The sequence below is a fragment of the Eublepharis macularius genome, chromosome 2 (genome assembly GCF_028583425.1).
Source record: "Eublepharis macularius isolate TG4126 chromosome 2, MPM_Emac_v1.0, whole genome shotgun sequence".
NCBI lineage: Eukaryota > Metazoa > Chordata > Lepidosauria > Squamata > Eublepharidae > Eublepharis > Eublepharis macularius.
This window is the reverse complement of record NC_072791.1, coordinates 14,934,408-14,955,114: the sequence shown is the minus strand read 5'-3', so window position 1 is coordinate 14,955,114 and position 20,707 is coordinate 14,934,408. Positions and strand designations below refer to the sequence as shown.

Here is a 20,707-nt window from a genome sequence, read left to right as displayed (position 1 = left end):
ATGCTCTGAGTTTATTAAAATATTTATATTCTACCTTTTCATTATATTCCAAGGTGACCAATGGTTTCAATTATAAATAAGTCAAAAAAGATATTCCCAAAGGAAAACAAGCAAAGAATGAGAAAGATATCCCAAAGTTTGTCTAGCCATCAGTGTTTTTTTTTAAAAATAGAAACACTTCCTTTTACTTGTTGCCTGAATGCCCGTACAGAGAAACTGAGGTAAACTTCTCTTGAAAGGGAGTTTCACAGTCTTGGCAACACTGTTGAAAAGGCTGAATCTTACATATTTTAAATGGTGGCAGAACATGAAGAAGGAAAGGTCCATGTATGGAAGTAGGTAGACTATCAGACAGTTTTTAATCTAGTTTTCCTCTCTTTTTACCTGTTTCCCTTCCTTTAATTTTAATAGATGCCTGGTGGTATTTCCCCCCCTCTAAGGATCGATTGTGTGTTTTCTGGTCTGTGTACCTAGGGTTCAGTGGACTTTATTCATCATGTGAATAAGTAACAAATGGGGTAAGTGTGAACAGGCTGCCTAGGAAAGGAGCAGAAGATAGAGTTGCACTCCCATTGTTAGAAGTTCACCAAATAAGCACAACAAAGTCTGCTGTCTCATTGTGGGAGCAGGGCTTGCTAGCTACAGATTCGATTATTATAGCATTACATTTGATTTCAGCTCTGTTTACTGGTTTCCAACTGAGATACCAACACTGTTTCTCAGACTTTAGTGCCAAGGAAACTGTCAATTGGTAGGCAGTTCATGAAGGGAGGAGGATCATGTCTGAACTGAGAGCTTGTAGGTAAGAGTGAACCAAAACAAGGCAGTCCGCTGAGCTAAGCAACAGTACCTTTCACCATATGGCAATGGATCCGTATTTAACCCTGGATTTGAAAGATGCATATTTCTGTGCCTCCGCCTGTGTTCCACGTTGGAAGTAGCTCTGATCCACAGCGAAGTCTCACTTCTTTCAGTACAAGGTCCTGCCCTTCAGCCTCTCTGTCACATCAAAGATCTTTGCCGAGTGTAGTCATTGCTTTACCGTCACCTCCTTGCATCAGCATCTTCTCATACATAGACAGGTTGGCAACATTGGCTTGACAGCTTCATAGCAGTCTCACTGCCACCTTTTTACTACTGAAAAATCTTGGCTTCTTCCTCAGTACCAAAATATCCTTCCTGTTCCTGACTCAGATGTTTATAGGAACAATTCTGGATTTATATCAAGTCTGTGCTTCCCTCAGGATATAGTCTTTACAACCCACCAAAGACAGCGAATCCAGTTTACTGCAGGCTTCATGTGAGAAGCTCCAAATTTTTCAGTAGGAGAAGAATTCCCCTCCAAATCTTCTTCGGAGTGTCCCATTTCCCCCCCTGGATCCACACATATCAAGACAGATACATCTCCGTGGAAATGAGGAGCACATTATGGTATTCTCAGGATTTGTGATGCTTACAGACAACAGGAGGTCTAGTACCACACTCATTCGCTTGAACTTCTGGCTATTGATGAGGTGTTAGGAGAATTTCTACAATTCTTTTTAAAAGCTATGGGCAACCTTGCCATGAAATTCTCTATCAGGATCTTGACACATCTTGTGATGAGGCCCTTATACTTTGGAACCTCAGGAGCATGAGGCATCACACACGCTGCCATCTGAGAGACTTGTACTGCTGAGATTTGAACTAGGTTCTAATCTTCATTTAATCATGAAGTTCCCTGTTTGGTGACATTGGGACAGTGATACACTCTTAACATAACCTCACAAGGTTATTGTGAGGTTAAAAGGGAGAAGAAGAGTAAAGTGTATACCTCATTGCAATTCTTGGAGAAAAAGTAGAATAAAATAGATCTGAGTAGAAAGCTGAAAGAATGCAATAGCAAGTTATCAGGTCAGAAAGGGGTGGCAGAATCCATTATCCTTTATACCCATTTTGGAACAGTTGAGTGCACCGTTGTAGATCTTGCAAACTCATACATCTTGCAACCTCATACAAAGTATTGACACCTCTGCAGGCAGCAGGGTTTTGTGTGACTCATGGTCCTGCCAATGTATGTTCCTAACCGATGTACTCTATACTGTCATATGCAGCAGAGTATCCTATATTTTTGCTTACATAGAACCCTTGTTCTTTGGTCATCAGTGCACTCATCCTCCTTCCATTCTGCAGAAGTTTTTACACATTCTGGTCTGCAGTAGTGTAGGAGAACTTATTTGAGAGCTTTCTCCCATCTCTTGAGGCATATGTCTTAGTGGAATTTTTCCGCTCAAAGGAGAGGCTGCAAGTGAATTCTCTGGTCCTAGTCCTAAAAGGTTTTGAACCATACTCTGCGCAGGCGCAAAGCTTATGTATGTAGCTGCCCAAAGTGTATCAATTATAAGTAAGTTTTTTTATTTTGCAACTTTTAAGAACCAAATATGTTTTATAGAACTTAGTGTGCGTTATACAATTGTGCGTATATACAATTGTCTTATGGGCTTATATATTACATTTATAAACATAAATTACATTTATATCTTATAAGATAAGCATATATTATTTTTTGGGCAGTTTGGAAAACAGGGAAAAATAAGAATGAAAAATAGAAACCATCAACAATGCGTTAAATAAAATTAAATAAGAGTTTTTATTATTTTGCTTTAGGAACAGTCTACTCTCTCAACCAGTATTAGACAGATATAGGAAAAAAACCATATTTTGAAATAACTTCCAGAATAAATATCTCTAGAACCAAGGCTGGAAATAATACTTTTCAAGAGAATTGGAAGTGCTCAGAGAGAGGCATAGTTTCTCATGATATGCACACAGTCTGTTGTCGCACTCTCACTTTGGAGTACCACATCTTGTCTCGCGTAGTTGTCATGCAGGTGAGGTTGGTATTTCTAAAATAAATTAATTGCGATTGCTGTGGAATTATCCTCTGATTTCTAAAAGCATTGGTTTGAAATAATTCTCATGCTTAATATAACGCTCTAGCATGTACTTTAACAAACTTCTAAAACCTGTGTACCGTTTCAAAAATGACTTCTCCCTTGCAGAAGTTAGCAAGCCATATATATGCATTTGTGTACAGAGAAGTTTCAGCTTCCTACTAGACGGAAACGTATTAGAAATGGGGCCATTTCACTGTTTTATCAGTTGTTGTCTTTACTAGCAAGCAGCTTTTTATGGCAAGATTCTACTTCATCAGATGTCATAATTGAACAGTATAGCTGAATCCCCCCCACAATAAACAGGAGTCTTGTGGCTCCTTAAAAACTAACATGTTTTCATTCTGACTTAAGTTTTATGGACGAGAAGACACTTAATCAGATGCACATCCCAAAGTTTTAACTCGGTATGACTATAGGCAGACATTAAATATTGAAGAAGAAATGGCATGTTGACCCTACCTTAGGCTAGAGGGACTTCCTCCATCCTAAGGAGCCTTCCTCTAACTTAAGTGACTCTTCCGTTGGAGGAAGAGCCACGTAAATTGGAGGAAGATTCCTTAGGCTGGAGAAAGGCTTCAAATTCTGCTTAGTGGAGTGGTAGGATGCGTGCCAGCATATTCATTCTGTTCACTGGTTTCTTCTGTCATATTTCTCAATTATAATTGTAGTTGTGGCCTCCTAGGCAAGTGAGGCCTTGAATTATAAAAGGACAGGGTTAACATGTTGACGTCTGGTCTGAGTAAATTTAGTTAATTATGGAGAGATCCAGAGAACTTCTAGCAGTTGAGCAGTTTGTGTTACGTCATAGATTTTTCAGATTTCCATACAATGGAACTGCTTATAGATAATTTTAGGTAAGCAAGAACTTATTAAATGAAATATATACTGTCTGAAGAAATTCAGAAGGATGTAATTTTTAAAATATCATAATAAAGCTTATTTAAAAGGAAATAGTAACATTTTGTGGGAATGTAGTTTAAGTATTTTTAAATAACAAGTGCACACTTTGCAGAAATGTTCTTATATTTTAAGTTTTACTATTGTGGTTCCACATTACTGAATTGCAATTCTGTAGCTAGTGTCTAGGTTATACAGCTACCAAAGAATATAAATTGAAGTTTTGTGAGGTATGGAATGTTGAGTACCAGAAGGTTTTGTTGTGTCTCCTATTGCTTTTCAGTATGTATGCCCACCGACTCCAAAGATTTGGAATCAAGTGTTTTTAATATGCTGATGTCATCCAGATTGACATTTCTTTAAGCTGAGCAACGATATTTTTCTCCCTCAAGTCTTGAGTGGTAGGGTTTTCCTTGCTTTCAAAAAGCCTTCCAACTTAAAATAGCCTTTTATTCACAACAGTGGTTCACCTAACAGAAATACAAATCTAGGTAACGACAAACCCAGATGATAATTCTTTCTCCATACCTTCTCAGATGATATTATTGCAGAACCTAGTAACATGGTTTATATAATCTCCTTTGTTCGCTCGTCCTTCAATGTGATATGTCCTGCCATATCTCAGCAGTGGTCCTTTACATAGGACAGACAGGTCAGCCCTATGCAAAAGAATACATAGACACAAATCTGATATGAAAACAACAATTTTCAGAAATCAGTGGGAGAACGTTTTATCACCAGTCTCCAACAAAACAACCCCAAAAGGAGACTTCAGCATGAAACTGCTGTATTGGCATCAGTCTTCTTGATTTATTCTATCTACCAGGAACAATAAGGCCTGGAATTCCTCTATAATTGAGGGTGTTAAGTAGCTCAGCAAAGCTAGGGAAATCATGTTAATGTCAATTACTGCGATCGTGAGTAGTATCTATATTTTTTAATTACAATTGAATTTCACAATTGCATCTTATCTTATACTCCATTGCATTTCATGACCCTTTTGACCCCTTATCTTTACAATTTTTCCCTGATGGAATGGGCTCTAGTTGGCTTAAAATTTTATGGTGGTAGACTAAAACCTGTTAGTCTTTAAGGTGCATAAGATTAATTTTATTTTTGCTGCAGCAGACTAACACGAATGTTTTAGGAATGACTTGAATTAGACATTTTAAAACTGGTTCAGGATGGAACAATAGTGCTTGTCTTTGCACTCAGTATGTAGGAAAATATGTGCCTGCTTTTTGTTAATCCTTAGTTTCTCCTCTAGTGTTCATGATCCGGGCAGAAGCTGTCATCTTCCATCCTTGTACAAGTTGTTGCTCTGTTTGCTGTAGGATTCCACCCGGAAGACATTGCCTAGGTTTCTAATGATTTGTGATTATGCATGGGTTTGTTATATTGTTTCTATATTGTTGCTTGATTACATTCTTTCATTTCCCTAAGCTGGTGTTTCCAACCTTTCTGAGTATGTGGACCGCTTTTAACGTCCAAGATTTTTGCAGACTTCTTACATGATAGTAGTTGTACTATTAGTATCTGTTGATGAGAAAACACTTAATGACAAAAAGCAACTATGCATTCAGTAATGCTTTTAAATGAATTTGTATTTTATTAATCACAACAGCATTTACATGAATTTGAAAAATAGTAATACTTGCAGGACCTATAATTTATTCTACGGACGGTATGTTTGCTTATTTATTATACTGAGTCATTTAATGAGATGGCTGGTGCTGCTTTGCCCCTTTCAGAGAGGTAGACATTACCGACCAATGACTAGGCACAGTATAAGATTCATATGTTTGTACAATTTGGAGTTACAGGTATAGCTGCCTAGAATGACCCTTTTGCTAATGGTTAGATTTCTGCAGTCCTAATCCTGTTCCACTGTTTTTTGGATGTCCTAATGTTGATTATATTTAGTGTACTCATTGTAGTCTGCCCTGAGTCTCAGTGAGAAAGGTGTAACAAAAGTTTTAAAAACAGCAGTTAGTTTGTACTTTGCAAATTCACTTGGAAACACAATGAGCTTGCAATCCTTGACAGAATAATTGATGGATGCTTATTTTGATTTTAATTCTGGTTTTCAGTGGTAAATGGGCCCCCAAAGAAGCTCACAGCTATAAGAATCTAACACAAATAATGATTAAGGTGCAATAGAAAATGTTACTTGTGGAGAGAATTCTCAGTTACGTTTGACTGCTTCACCTCTGGCCCCAGTCTTAGCAATGGCACTTGGGTTTATTTTATTGATTTTATTTATGACCTCATCAGGGCCACCAAAATAGCTAACAGATTTAAAACATATGTAATAACATGTCTTAAAAATCATTAAAACAACCAAAAAATACACCATTAGAACAATTAAAACCAGTGCTAAAATACACACAAAACCCTGATAAAATAAGAATTAAAACCTAGGGCAGGAAGGAGAGATCACTGGATTGCCAGAAGAAACAAAAATCTTCAACTGCTGGAACAAGGGGAAGCTCATTTCCAAAATATGCTGTCAGGTCTCTGTTTCAGGTGGGTAGCCATGTTGGTCTACAGTAGAATGGCAAGATTCAGATCCAGTAGCACCTTAAAGACCAACAAGAATTTCTGGGTAGAAGCTTTCAAGAGTCAGAGCTCCCTTCTTCAGATACCTGACAAAGGCGTTTTGACTTTTTTAAAGCTTATGCCCCCAAATCTTGTAGATTTTGTAGATTTAAAACACTACGTGGGCTCGAATCTTGCTGTCAGATCTCTGGACACATATATTGAGAAGCAGATCTTTTCCACAGCTGATATTGGAGTGATGACTAATCTGGGTGGCAAAATAAAGTCCAGTGACACCTTAACTACTTGGGTAACAAAATTTATTCCAGTGTTAGGGAATGTTTAGGCCCCATTTTATAAAATCTTATTCTGAGCATATATTCTAGCTACCAGCACTCAGAAATCTATAAACAAGTATACAAGATGGGCCCAAAGACAGTGGGGGGAAATGACTCAGCTCAACCCCACCCCTCCTGAGTAGATACAAATGACCTGCCAACATCTTTTCCACATTGTGACACTGAGAGATTTCTGTCTTTTGGTGCTACACCTCTGAGGATGTCAGCCACAGCTGCTGGCGAAACGTCAGGAACTACAATGCCAAGACCACAGCAATACAGCCTGGAAAACCCACAACAACCAAAATATCAGATACATGGCTCTAGCTTCTCAAATGTTTGTATAATTCATTTATCATTCAAACTTGTCAGATGTCATGTTCTCTGGGAAAATGCATCATTCTGCTTCATTTTGACAGGGTTTCATCCTAACCTCTGATCTCTTATACTGTAAACAAATAGCAATTATTCTGTAAACAATCAGTACTGAAGGGTGTATAAGGCCCTCCAATGCTACTGGTCTTTACGCATGTCTCCTCCTAATGGAGAATATATCTGGGCTTATTCAATAAACCCAAGTTTCCTCTGTAATCACTGTGTTTGGTGTCTTGAAATATATATGGGTTAGTGGTAGTAGGGGACTTATAAATTGGAAGCAGAGTACTATTAAAAAATCTCCCCTAACATCCAGCATAAGCTTTCTTGACTCAGAGGTCACTTCAGACATGTGAACTGTCTGGGGGGGGGCACCATCCTCCCCCACACTTACTTCGATACCCTGAGGTGGTTGAAAGGGAGACACCATGTCCAGTGAAGTTCCTGGCCCCTGGCGGCTGCCTGATGCAGCTCTGGGCCTTTCCATGCTGGTAGAAATTTCGGAGGGACTGGGGAAGTCACATGCGAGGCCCACAAGGAAGTTCCTGGGTGAACAGCTGATCCTTACAGGGCTGCAACTCGGGGCCCTCTGTACAAGGTGTGGGCATTTCCAGCTGTTGCCAGAGATAGGGACTAGGTGACACGAGCCCACCTAAACCTCTCACAGGGAGCTGTTTGCTCTCAAGGAGGCAAGCAGCCCTAACTGGGGCAGTGAATACTTGGGGACTGTAGGTGAGGATGGCCCTGTGCCCGCTGCCTTCTGCCCTCTGGCCTGGAGCAGGTGGGCCCAGTTGGAGAGGTGTGACAGTACTGCAGTGAGCTGGCTGGCTCAACCAGCCTGACACAGAATGGGGGCGGGGGCAGTGGCCACCATGGAGGCAAGCCCAGGGAGAGGCACAGGTGGGGAAAAGTGGAAACTTACCCACGCTGGATGGATTCATGAACCCATTGCAATAATTCCGTGTCCTCTGCCCCCTGGTAGGGGTGTCTCATGACTTAGAGGCTTGGAACTACTGCCCTAAACAAAACATGAATAACATTTGATTCCATCTGGAATTTTTATACTGCATCATATGGATTGCAAAAATTGCTGTTCCCCTTCCCACAGCAGCCGTTTTTGACCCCTGAAAAGCTGATTCTGCTGGTTGTGACACATACCTATATGGACAACAAAGCCACACTGCTCAGAGTTCTGGAGTAAGGACAGTGAATTGGGTGAAATCAACCCTTCCCTTCCTCATGGAGCTTGCAAGGTTTGTGTTGGTAGGATACAATCACATATTTAAAGAGCTGAATTTGCATCAGAGTCTCTACATCTTTTCCTTGTCGCTCTCTTGTCTCATACTGAAAACTTGAAGACAAGACAAAATAGCTCAGGTCAGAGTTCCTGAAATTTCTTTCTGTCTTCAGGTTACATATGGTGCTCTCAGTAATGTGCTTGCGCCCCTTGAGGCTTTCTTTTGGACTTCTGTGCAGATGCAATTATAATATCTGTGTGAAAAAAAGAATTATTTGTGCAGAAAATTGAATACATGAAAATGGCTTAGCTTGATTCGATGATACAGAATGTCTGAGGTCACGACTGAAGTTGAACCTACTGGAATGTTGCTTGAAGTGTAAAGATGATGAAGGAATGCAGGAGGCTTTCAGTTGTGTTAGTGTTTTTTTTTTCTTTTAAAAATTTGAACCTTTTATATTGGAGAGCAAGGCCTTCAACATGCACTAAAAGCAGTGTGCCTCATTGTTTTCAGTTAGAGGTAGGGATTTTTCTTCTGAGAGCCAATGTATTTACAAGTGTATCGGTGTCTGTGTATGCTGCTTTAAAATCAGAAAACTGTTCCAAGTTAATTAAAAATTCTGTGCTGAAGGAAGTGGAATTTTCTTGGTAGGCTTAAATATGGAAATTGAAGAAAATTTGCTCTTCTAAGTAACTATGAGTTAAGCTATTAAGAGACAAATTAAACGAGGAGGAGCATGTGAAGGGAGTTGCAATGTTAGCCGGGAAGCTGAGTTTTAAAAGAGATCTGAAGGCTTTGTCAATTTCCTCTCTCTACAGAGCCAGAGAGATGGCTCAGAAGGTTTATTTCCTCTTCACCTCTTAGACCTGGAGATGAAACTGACAGATCCCTTAAGAGGCAAAGAGAAAAGGAAACTTTCACTCTTCAAGCCCTTATAATAGACGCAGAAGTAAGTTTGAAACGATGCAAACAATTCTTGGTAAAATCTCAGTACTTGTTTATCCTACTTCATTACACTGAATAACAGAATAAGAGCCAAGCTACAAGAGACGAATTACACGAGGAGGAGCATGTGAAGGGAGTTGCAATGTTAGCCGGGAAGCTGAGTTTTAAAAGAGATCAGAAGGCTTTGTCAATTTCCCCTCTCTATAGAGCCAGGGAGATTGCTGCTCAGAGGGTTTGTTAATTTCTCTAGATGCAATTTCCATACGAGTATCAGTTTCTCTACTGTCATGAAATTGCAGACTGCCTGTAACCTAGATTTGCCAGCATGAATAACCTAGAATGTGTTAGTGTGGTGAACTAGTTACAATGTCAAAGTAGGTTTTTGGAAAATAAAACAGGTCTAGACTAGTGGCAACTTAAAAGCCAACAACATGCATTCCAACATGAGCTTTTGTGAGTCAGTGCTCACTTCTTCAGATGCTATGAAGAGGAAAGCATATGGGGCAAATTACAGAAGAAGGGGAGGAGTTGGGGGCAGAGAGAGGCTTAGTGTGAATCCTATCATAAATCTCTCAAGTGTGCTTCAATGTGTAAGGGCCTGGAATGGAATTTAGGCGTTTACAGCTTTATTTAGGAAATATTTGTGCTGCCACATTGTTCTTGAGGAAGCTTGCAGCTAAAATGATTAAGTTACCAATATAGAGACAATAAGCCATAATGGATGATGACGAGAGAGAGTCAGAGATTCCAGCCTCTTCTGTTGTGGGGTGCAGACAAACAAAAGTGTAATGGTTCTAGGCGAGTAGCTGTGTTGGTCTCCAGTAGAACAGCAGGATTTGAGTCCAGTGGCACCTTACAGACCAACAGGGTGTAAGCTTTTGAGAGTCAGAGCTCCCTTCTTTAGATACTTCAGTGTAGAGATGTAGGATAAACAACTACTAATTAAGAAAGAGTCATAAACATAAGAAAATTGACATCATTCAAGGCTTATAATAGGATACAATAGCCAGTTAAAGTTTCTAAAAACGAGTCCTGTTTGAACTGTTATAAATTATAGGAAATAAAGAAGGCCAAGTCTCACTTTAAGCCAGGATAACTGAAGTTGCTGGATTTCCTGATGAGTTCTCATTCAGCTCTTTTGCGTCCTGTATGCCCTTTGAAGGGTTGGTGTTTTTTTTTTGGTAGAACAGTTACTTTCAGATCCGCAGTAGTATGCTAGGAAGATTAAAATATTCCTCCACCAGTTTCTGAATGCTATAATTTCTTAAGTCAGAAGTTTTCATTGATTCTCTTGTATAGGATCGGACGTGCTTTTCCAACATAGATGGGACATTGTTGGCATGTGATGCCATATGTCAACTTGGATGACATGCATATGGATGATCCCAAGGTTGGTGTAGCTGATGTTATTAGGTCCTGTAACCTAAGTGTGTAGGGGGAAAGGTTGGCTTCTTGGTCTGTTTGTAAGATTTGATTCTTAGGCTTGTATCTCCATTGAGTGGACCAATGTTGGTGAGAAGCGGTTTTATGTAAGTTGGAGGAAAATCTGAAGAAGTGAGCTGTGACTTACGAAAGCTCATACACTACCACAAATTTTGTTAGTCTTATAAGTGCTACTACTCTTTTCCAAGGAGAAGAGAGGCCTTCCCCCCAAGGTCTGTGACAGGGAAATATTCTTATTCAGGTGAGGTTGTTGATCGTTGATGTTCAGAGCCGGTTAAGTTGTGAGCTGTCTGGAAGGTTATTGATCCAGAGGAGATAGCTGTGTTAGTCTGTAGTTGCAAAATAGTAAAAAGTCCAGTAGCACCTTTAAGCAACTTTATTGTAGCATAAGCTTTCGAGAACCGCAGCTCTTTGTCAGATGAGAGATTATTGTAATTCAAAAAAGTCTTTTTGTAAAATCTTCTAGGTGAGAATCCCTGGAAAAAAAATTCTTAGATATCTGGGCTCAACCCTCCTCCTCCATCTAGCTTGGGCAAGTTGCTCTTTCTCAGTCACATCTACCTCTCAGGATTATTGTGAGGATTAAAAAAGAAAAGTAGAACTTTGTACACTACCCTGAACTCTGTAGAGGAAGGGCAAGGTCAAAGTCAAAATATACTAGATACACTGTGTATAAGACTGTTTCCCCCCTATTCACTTTGACTGATAGAACACTTTATTTTCCACCACTAGTCAAAATAAGAGGGTGTCTTTCAGTCTGTACTCTAGTACCTTGTTCCCCCAAAACTGATGTAGTAGTTTGGAGAAACAAATGATGAACAAGAACAAAACTTTTCTTTGTTCTGTGACCTATTTCTTCAGCATTCCCATCCCCAGATATTTGAAAATAAATGTTTATTTCCAGATATTTATGGAGCTCATGATAAGAATGTTGTTAAAGTGTCAGATTATGCATAAGGCACGATCTCATGCCACTGGTGTGGTAAGGGTGTTATATTTAGAAGGGAAAAAAGCGACCTTGCTGGGCAAATGCCATTAAATTGTTTCATAAATGAACCTCGTTTTCCATGCTTGGGTGTAAATTATATTTAAAGCAACCTTTGAATGCCCTGTTGGTTTACCAGAGAGGAGGAAGAAGATAAAAGACCAGCCACTACACAAGTAGTTCTTGAAGGAGCTGAAGCAGGGGAAGTGTTGCTATAGTTTCAAGCCCAGTATCAAAACCTTGGTTACATACTGAGAAAGTAGTGTGCCTGAATCCGATGCCAATGAGGAGATAGGCATCAAAATATATAATAAAACTGTGTGTGGGCGGGGGGGGGGGGTTGGAGGTAACAAAAAATTCAGCAAATTTCTGTGTAGTTGAACTTGAAATAAACTTTTTGCATGCTTCCCTACTTGGAAGACTATGAAAGTAGTGGCGTGTTAGGGGAGATCAGCTTTAGAAGTAGAATAATGCCAACCACTTTGTGTGTATGCTTTACTGACTGAAAGAAAAAAGGGATTAGAGTTGCTCCAAGAGATTTGTAGACAGTTGGGTGGAAAAAGAGCAAGGAAGTCACATGGCAGGTCAACCGTTTATGGTGTTTCCTTTACTAGGTTTATAATCCCTAAACTTTAAAAAAAATGAGGAAACACAATTGCAGGTATTTCTGTCATGTCTTTCTCCCACTTTCTTCCTCCTTAAGCTAGGCACCCCCTTTTCCATAGAGTAGCTTCCCTTGCTTTGTTGGAAAGAGGCTAGAAGTTAAAAAGTTAATAGCATGTCTTGTTTAACAGTGAGAGACATTTCATGTTAAGAGCAAAAAAAAAGTTTTTATTTCGAAATAAGAATTGTCCCTTTGAAAGGATGTTCATCGCTGGTAACCCAGAAGCAGAGGTTGAGTACTAAGCCCCCTCACAGGTGGACACATGAACCTGCTTTATACTGAATCAGACTGTTGTTTCTTCAAAGTCAGTAATGCCTGCTCAAACTGGCAATGGTTCTTCAGGGTTTCTGGCAGAGATCTTTGACATTACCTGCTACCTGATCCTTTTAACTGGGGTTGAATCTGGGACCTTCTGCAGGCAAAGCAAATGCTTTATTATTGGACCATGACCCTTCTCCTCCACAACAGTTGAAATGAAGCAGTTCGACTGTTTCATTTCATAGGGAAGCCGCTTCAGTATTCTGGGAGAGCAGTGTAGTGGTTTGGTGTAGTGGTTAAGAGCGGCGGAACTGTAATCTGGAGAACCTGGTTTAATTCCCCGCTTTTCTGCTCGAAGCCAGCTGGATGATCTTGGGTCAGTCACAGCTTCTTGAGACTCTCTCAGCCCCTCCCCCCCCAGGGTGATTGTCATGGGGATAATAACACACTTTGTAAACCGCTCTGAGTGGGTGTTAAGTGGTCTTAAAGGGTGGGGTGTGTGTGTGTGTGTGTGTGTGTGTATGTTACTATTATGTTAAACAGTTTTAGGTTTGTGTTGTATGAGAACATGTTAGCATGTCAGATTGAACTGGGGCTGTTTTCTTCTGCTTACATATTTGACACCCTCGATCTGAAACCTGTAGACAGCACTGATAGAGATCCCAGCTTTTTCCATGGAAACCTAAATCTTCTCTGATCCCATTGAGAACCCTGTAAGTTATGTTACATTCACCTGAAGAGACCCCAGAATCTCCCATTACACCAAACAGAATCTTTGTACATGTCCAAGTGAAATATATTTTGACCTTGAACTTTCAGAAGCCATAGCAGCCAAGGGCCAGGGTTTTCAAGAGGAGAATTTTCTTGGTTCAGCAGTAGACAAGCAGTTGTTGGGTGCTCCCTCCCCCCGGCAGCCCTGTGAAGGTATGCTGGATGTTGAACAAGAGGTGATGTACTTCGGATGCTTTCAGTTTCTGATCTATTTCTTTCTTTGTGGTTCCTGCCACCCATCAATTTTGGGTTCTGTTTTTAGCCAGAAGCAGCTTCATAACATTCTATAAATGTAATCAAAGAATTTGTGCCTAAATTTCTTTCAGGTTCAGCTTTTTTTAATCTTACTGTGCTCATAACATGAAACCTGCTGGTTCACACCAGTGGCCCATCTAGTTCACCAATACTTGTTTTGCACAATAGCCTACCATTTTTCTTGGAGAGCCAGCCAAAGGGGCATTGAGTCCAAGTTCGTCTCCTGCCCCAGCATCCTAGCACTGGTCGCTGTGAATGTTGCAGTTAGCAGTGCTGTAGCTGCCCCCCTGAGCTTTCAAGTACGCATGCGAAGCAGGTGCATGCACCAGGACTGTGCAATGACATCACTACATCTGACATCATCAAGCAGGGCGTGCCGCTACGAGCCAGCTGCCCCATTGGCATGCTGGTGGTGGTGGCAGCAAGGGGCAACTGAGTGGGAGGGCTGGGAGGCCACCTGCTTAGTTATCCTGTGTTGCTGCCGCCAGCACGTGCTCCCGGCCGAGCACATCAGGTGGCCAGGGTGGCATGTGGGTGGCCTCCCAGCCCTCCTTCTCAGCTGCCAGCGCTGCCGGCGCCAGCTCTGCAGTGCGCGCTCCTGGACGGCAGCCGTGCCCGGCGCCCCCTCTTCGTCGGTGCTGGGGGCAGGTGACCCCGCTCCCCTCATAGATCCGGCCCTGCCAGTTAGTCACCATAGCTAGTAGCCACTGGTAGACCTCTCATCCATAAAGCTTTATAATCTCCCTTTAAAGCCATTCATGCTTGTGGCCATCACTACAGCTACTGCCAGTGAATTCCACAATTTAATTACTCGTTGAATAAAAAAAGTATCTTAATTTGTTTGTCTGGAATCTATTTCCCATAACTTCATTAGGTGTCCCTGTGTTCTAGTATTATGGGAGAGGGAGTAAAGTTTTCTCTATCCAATCTCTCTGCCCCATGTATCATTTTATACATCTGTATTATCTTACCTTCCCCAGTTGTTATTTTTCTAAACTGAAAAGCCCCAGGTTCTGACCCTTCCTCAAAGGAAAGGTATTTCGTTCACCTAATCATCTTGATTGCCCTCTTCTGCACTTTCTCTGTGTCTGCAACATCTTTTTTTAAAATATGGCAGCCCAGAGTGTACCCCGTGCCCCAACCAAGGCTGTGTCATAGGTCTGTACAGGGGCATCACGATATCGTGCATAGCAGCTGTGAGCATGTTCTCCTTAACTGTCACCTGTGAACATTATCCTTTATTAATTTTTTGTTGTTTCTTTGTGTGTTTTTCAGTCTAGGTTTGTATCATGCATCTGACGAAGAGAACTTGATTCTCGAAAGCTTATGCTACAATAAAATTGGTTAGTCTTAAAGGTGCTACTGGACTCTTTTTGATTTTGCTACTACAGACTAACACCGCTAACTCCTCTGGTCAATTTCATTCTCATTGTTGTCTGTAGAAGGCTGTTCTTTTCAAACTTGTTCAGGCACCAGTGGCACTGTGGTGCTTTCCCGGAAGGTATTGCCCTTGTGGGGGTGAGATTCCTGAAGTGGTCAGCTGTGATCTTGCCACCTTTGTTTTGGAGGAGGCATGCAAAACTGAATCTTGACACTGACTCTAATGTTGAAACAGCAGGGTTTTGAGACTGGCACAACTAATCTTCAAGCACATTTGTGGGAAGAAAACTTTGGTAGTTACTGTGATAGGCCAACCCATTTACAAATATGGCTGTATAATCCTTCTCCATTTTGCTTATGGTTGTCGTTTTGCAACAGCGCAGCAGAGCAGTGGAAAGGCCGTTACATAGGGGCGTAGTGTGTATGGCAGAGGTTCTGGGTCCCTTCTGTTCTCTTTTGACAGCATGTGGCCTTTTGGGGCTCAGGAGAACTGCTGATGAGACAGGCATAGAGGTGTGTGTGTGTGGAGGTGCTGGGAATTGTCAGATCCCAGACTGGTTTTAGTGGCAAGGGTAACATAACATTGCTGCTGTTGTTAAAACTGATCTGCATGATAATCAAGATGAGGCTTATATAATTAATTTAGGGCTGGGTATCTCTTATAGAGTAAATCTATAACAATAAGAGGATGTGCTTGTCTTTGTCTGTGGTGGGCCTAACTCATCAGAATAATAAAGCTAGGAATCTCAAAATTGGCCACCAGCCTCTGGATGATCATTGGAGCTGCAGTGGCCCAAATGAAGGATATCAGAACATCTGGCCAGATTATCTCCACAGCATCTCTTTGCTATTTGAAGTGAAATTGACTGTTTACAAGCTAGAAGCCAGGAAAGTGGAAGCAGCACGGACAGGGAGGTTGGATTCTATCCCCTCTTTTACAAAAGAAACCTTCAGACAAGTTTCTTGAGGATAATATTGGACTAACGTTAGAGAAAGCAACAGTTCTGCGGTCACCTAAAATGTTATGAAATCACTTTTGTTACTATGGTACAAGTGTTTGCCATTTCAGATCCTTATCTCTAGGATGTATAATAAGGAGCATGCCTCAGAAGATAATTTGAATCATGCCAAAATATAAAATCCAGATAAAGAAATGACATGTAATGATGCAATTTTTAATAGTGCACTTATAAAGATTGATTGCATTCAAACCAAGAGTAGCTCTCATTTGAAAGCATTCGGTCTTCCTGAACCTCAAAGATTGATAATTATGTACTTGTCAAATGAATTTACAATGGAGATTTCATATGATACTGAACAACTTGGAGAATTCATGTAAGAAAGTGAGCCAAACTTAATATTGGACCAGAACATTTTTGAAGCAATTAGTGGTGTTGTTTTTAATAAAAAGGGAAGGAAGCATATTTTTCATATGCATTACTAAACCTTTAATAACTATTTTCAAATCTACTTTTGGTTAAAGTTCTCCAATAAAGGATGATTGCTGTTGGTGTGGCTGTTGGTGTGGTGTATTGGTACAATGCTATGTCTTTGTAAACTCGTATTTATTTACCCTATGGCATTGTTTATGGAAATGTCCTTGATACTGACTGTACTAATCTCACACTATGTAACCCACCTTGAGTCTCAGTGGACTATAAATGACATAAATAAAAATAAACTCTTCTGGCTGGAGGCACAGCTGCACATTCTGTATCCAAACTACTATTAAATGTATCAGTTGCTGTCCAACATCTGATAGAGAAGGATATATACACCTGTGGAAAACTTTGGGAATATTGTAGAAAATTTGGTAAATGTACAGAACACGGTATTTCCAAATGGAGCAGATGGTTACATGAATCCAATGTGGTTATGTCCAAGGGCCATTTTAACACCTAGAAACTAAGCTGTTTGCATGATTAATGAAGAACAGTAATAGCAGGCCAGGAAGTATTTGTTTCAAACCAGACTTTTCTATTTTATTTAAGAGGCTTCCATTTCCTGTTGGACTAAATTTTTCATCAACAAATCATTAATAAGAATTGCCCGTGACAGGCAACCTTATGTAGGATGCTTAAGAGTAGGAGACATAAGGAAAACTATTTATTGTAGCTTGTCATGATAGGATAATTATCGTGGTATGTAACAAAGCCGTACTATCGTAAGTTAATAATTTGCTCTTTAATTTCCACAATTAATTTGATAATTAATATTTGTAATTTAACTGTTATTATGATTCTTTATCATATACATGTAGATGTAAAATGGATTAATATAATTGTTATATAAATTAATATATTAGATACATATGTTCGATAAACAAATACATAATACTTGTTTCCATATTATAATTAATGCAAATACTGCCTGTTCTTAAATTCAGGGGTTCTATTTGATTTCTTTTGCAGAATAATTTTTTTATCAAACAAAATGTATAGAAGATACTTATTATAGGAGAAAAATAGGGCCAAACGCCACTTCTAGGGTTAGCTGGTGGAGCTTTTGGAGGGCAGAGACACTGGAAAATAATACTGCAAGCCGGAGTTGGCAAACAGAGTGAGTAGGGGCAGTGCCTAGTCTCCAATAAACTAGCTTAGATTGATGGTGTCTTGCAATTAATATGCAAATACTGAAGGACGTGAAAACCCATTAGATTTTATTCAAACTTTGTCGGATTTATAAAGGAACTTTCTAAGCCTCAGATTTGGAATAATTACACAGTGCTCAGTGGAAAATATGATTTGCCCAGAAACTCCTATATATTTTAAAATTTCAGTTAAAAGAAAGATTTGGCAATCAAGAGTTTTTGCTGGAAAGTGAAAACTGGAGGCCAAACACAAAGTTACTTTAGTGATACAATGTACCATTGTTAAATATGAAGTATTTAACAATGAAATATGAAGAAATATGCTTTGGTCAAAGCAGAGTGATGTAGCCTTCTTTCATAGTTTAAAACAGCAATATTGGTATAGATTTAAGTTAACATACTTAAAAAGAAGAATTCCTTTAAAGTAGGATTTTTTTGGTTCATGATACTGTTTAAACAGTGTGAATAAATCTACTGTTTTTAATCAAACTTCAGGAAAGGGGAGCAGTTCTTTTCCTTTGCTCGATGTCTTCTATTTAAATAAAGATCAGTGATGCTTCCTGTGAGTAGGCTATTAGCATTAGCCCCTGGGGTACTTGAGAATCATTTTACATTTACATATACATTTTATACATCTTTTGAGAATGTGCAGTAGAGTAACTAACCTTCCGCTGTGAATAAATAAAAACTGTCAAATGTTTGAGGAGATTTATGGGACTGCTGCAGATTTCAGACTTACCTCCACGTGAAGGTATTTCATTGCCAAGTAACTGATTCCATAAAATGCAATAACTACAATAGCTTTGCGCATCTTTGAGTACAAATGTGTGCATTATGTGAATGTATGAGAACAGTAATGTGAATGAATCTTTTCTGATTTTCCCCTCCATGCCCTAGTCGCTTGTGTTTCCGTGAAGCTGTTTCTGAGACCCTTGGAACGGTATGGGTGCAGCATGGGGAGGGTCAGTAGCAGGAAAGGGGGAATTGGCTGAAATCACTCCTCCTCATGTGAGGGGAAATAACCCTTCTGCTCACAGAAAGAAGAGTTCACTGCAGTCCATGTTTTAGAGACAACCAAACAAACATCTCTGGGTAAGGAACAGAAATACAGAGCGAGTAAACAGCGCGAGTCTGAGGCAGTGATCTACAAAAGTCTTGCCCACCATGGGCAAGAAATACAGAGCGAGTAAACAGAGCGAGTCTGAGGCAGTGATCTACAAAAGTCTTGCCCACCATGGGGCAGGAGCATTATGTTTGGCATACTTGACCATGTGCTGTGTACTACATCTTTCAATGGTGCATGCTCAACAGTGTCCTAAGGGTGGTGTTTGCTTAGTAATCCAGTCACAGTAGCGATACGATTATCACCAGCATTTCTTCCTTTGGAACGTGGGTCTAAGAGTTTTGCTGCAGTCTGAGGTTGCAATAAGAATGTTAATTTAAAAACACTGCTTTTGTTTTATTATTTGAGCCGTGTTGCATACCATATAGGGTGTCAAACATTCTGCTGTTCTGATTAGTGAAGTAGGAGTTATCGATCTTAGAACTAAGGTTACTTACTTGTGGAAACAATTGATTTAATTCAATCCAACTTTATTGCATTGGCTCAAAGTCTTAGCATTAGAAGAAAACAAACAGGCCAATAATCACAATACAAATTAAAACACAAAAAATATTGATTAAAACAAACTACATAATAAATGTTTAAAAATCATGTGTCTTGGTGACAAAAAAATATAAAATACAGAATTAACAATAGCTTGCTTACTATTCCTAAAATGACACATTGGAACCCAGTATAAGTTAACTGCTAACTATCAGTCAAACTAACAACAGAGGATTTTGACTGAATCTTTAGAACTTTGCTGTTTGTAATGTTACCTATTTATTTCTATCAAACAACAGTATCACAAGTTTGTTCTGGTCCAACCTCCCTGGATATTGTAATAAAATATTCCTGAGATATCTTTCACCTCCTGCTGCGAATCTTGGGCACCACAAAAACCACATGACCTAGATCTGCAACAGCCTTTTGATATTAATTTAATAACAGTTGATGAACAGAGTGGTGATAGTATCCAAATCCAACCTGGTAGTTCCTATGAAAAGCCCAACCGTTGGTTTGGTAGTCGTTTTATGGACAATTAGTAAATTCTTTTATCTTTTGGCAGTGCTCTTTAAACTTAGTTTGTTTCATAGAAGAATGTTGCTGAACTTTCACATGCCTTTCTCTTCTTTTCTTGCAGACGTTCCATCTTCAGAGCAACCTGAATTGTTCTTAAAGAAACTCCAGCAGTGCTGTGTCATTTTTGACTTCATGGACACGCTTTCTGATCTTAAAATGAAAGAATACAAGCGTTCAACTCTTAATGAACTTGTGGATTACATTACAATAAGCAGAGGCTGTTTGACAGAGCAGACTTACCCTGAAGTAGTTAGAATGGTGAGTTTTCTTTTTTATTGGGAACATTTAAAATTCAATTAGAGCCATCTAGTTATGATTGTAGGCCTGATATAACAAGGCTGAACCAGAACGTTGGGTCTGCATATTAATATACAAGGATAATTTTTGCAAGGATCTTTCACAAAACGTGGAAGAGGTTTTTCATTTAAAAGACCTTCATGTCCAAATCATTTTAAGTTTCAAAAATCCGCAATACGAAATACGGATAAGTTGTATCATGATGTATTGTCGAAGGCTTTCACGGCCGGGGAATGATGGTTGTTGTGGGTTTTCCGGGCTGTATTGCCGTGGTCTTGGCATTGTAGTTCCTGACGTTTCGCCAGCAGCTGTGGCTGGCATCTTCAGAGGTGTAGCACACCTCTGAGGTGCTACACCTCTGAAGATGCCAGCCACAGCTGCTGGCGAAACGTCAGGAACTACAATGCCAAGACCACGGCAATACAGCCCGGAAAACCCACAACAACCATTGTATCATGATGTTTGCTAGAAAGGTGGAAAACATCTTAAAGGACTTAATTTAATTTTGTTTATATACGGACCTTTACATGTTGGGCTTCTTTGTTATTGTTATAACTTTGTGATCATAGTTCCATTGTTAGCTAGCTTATCAACTGTTAAAGTATATAGCAT

General features: G+C 39.7%; 1 protein-coding gene across 9 annotated transcripts in view; it reads left to right on the top strand.

Annotated features, from left to right (window-relative positions):
• The window catches only part of PPP2R5E (protein phosphatase 2 regulatory subunit B'epsilon), a 109,447-nt gene that overhangs the window by 35,884 nt on the left and 52,856 nt on the right, over positions 1 to 20,707 (top strand). For all 9 annotated transcript variants that reach the window (XM_054970278.1, XM_054970275.1, XM_054970274.1 and 6 more), the window contains one exon: positions 19,860 to 20,056. In XM_054970278.1, the coding sequence (XP_054826253.1) occupies positions 19,860 to 20,056 (197 nt within the window). The remainder of the gene's footprint in view (positions 1 to 19,859; positions 20,057 to 20,707) is intronic.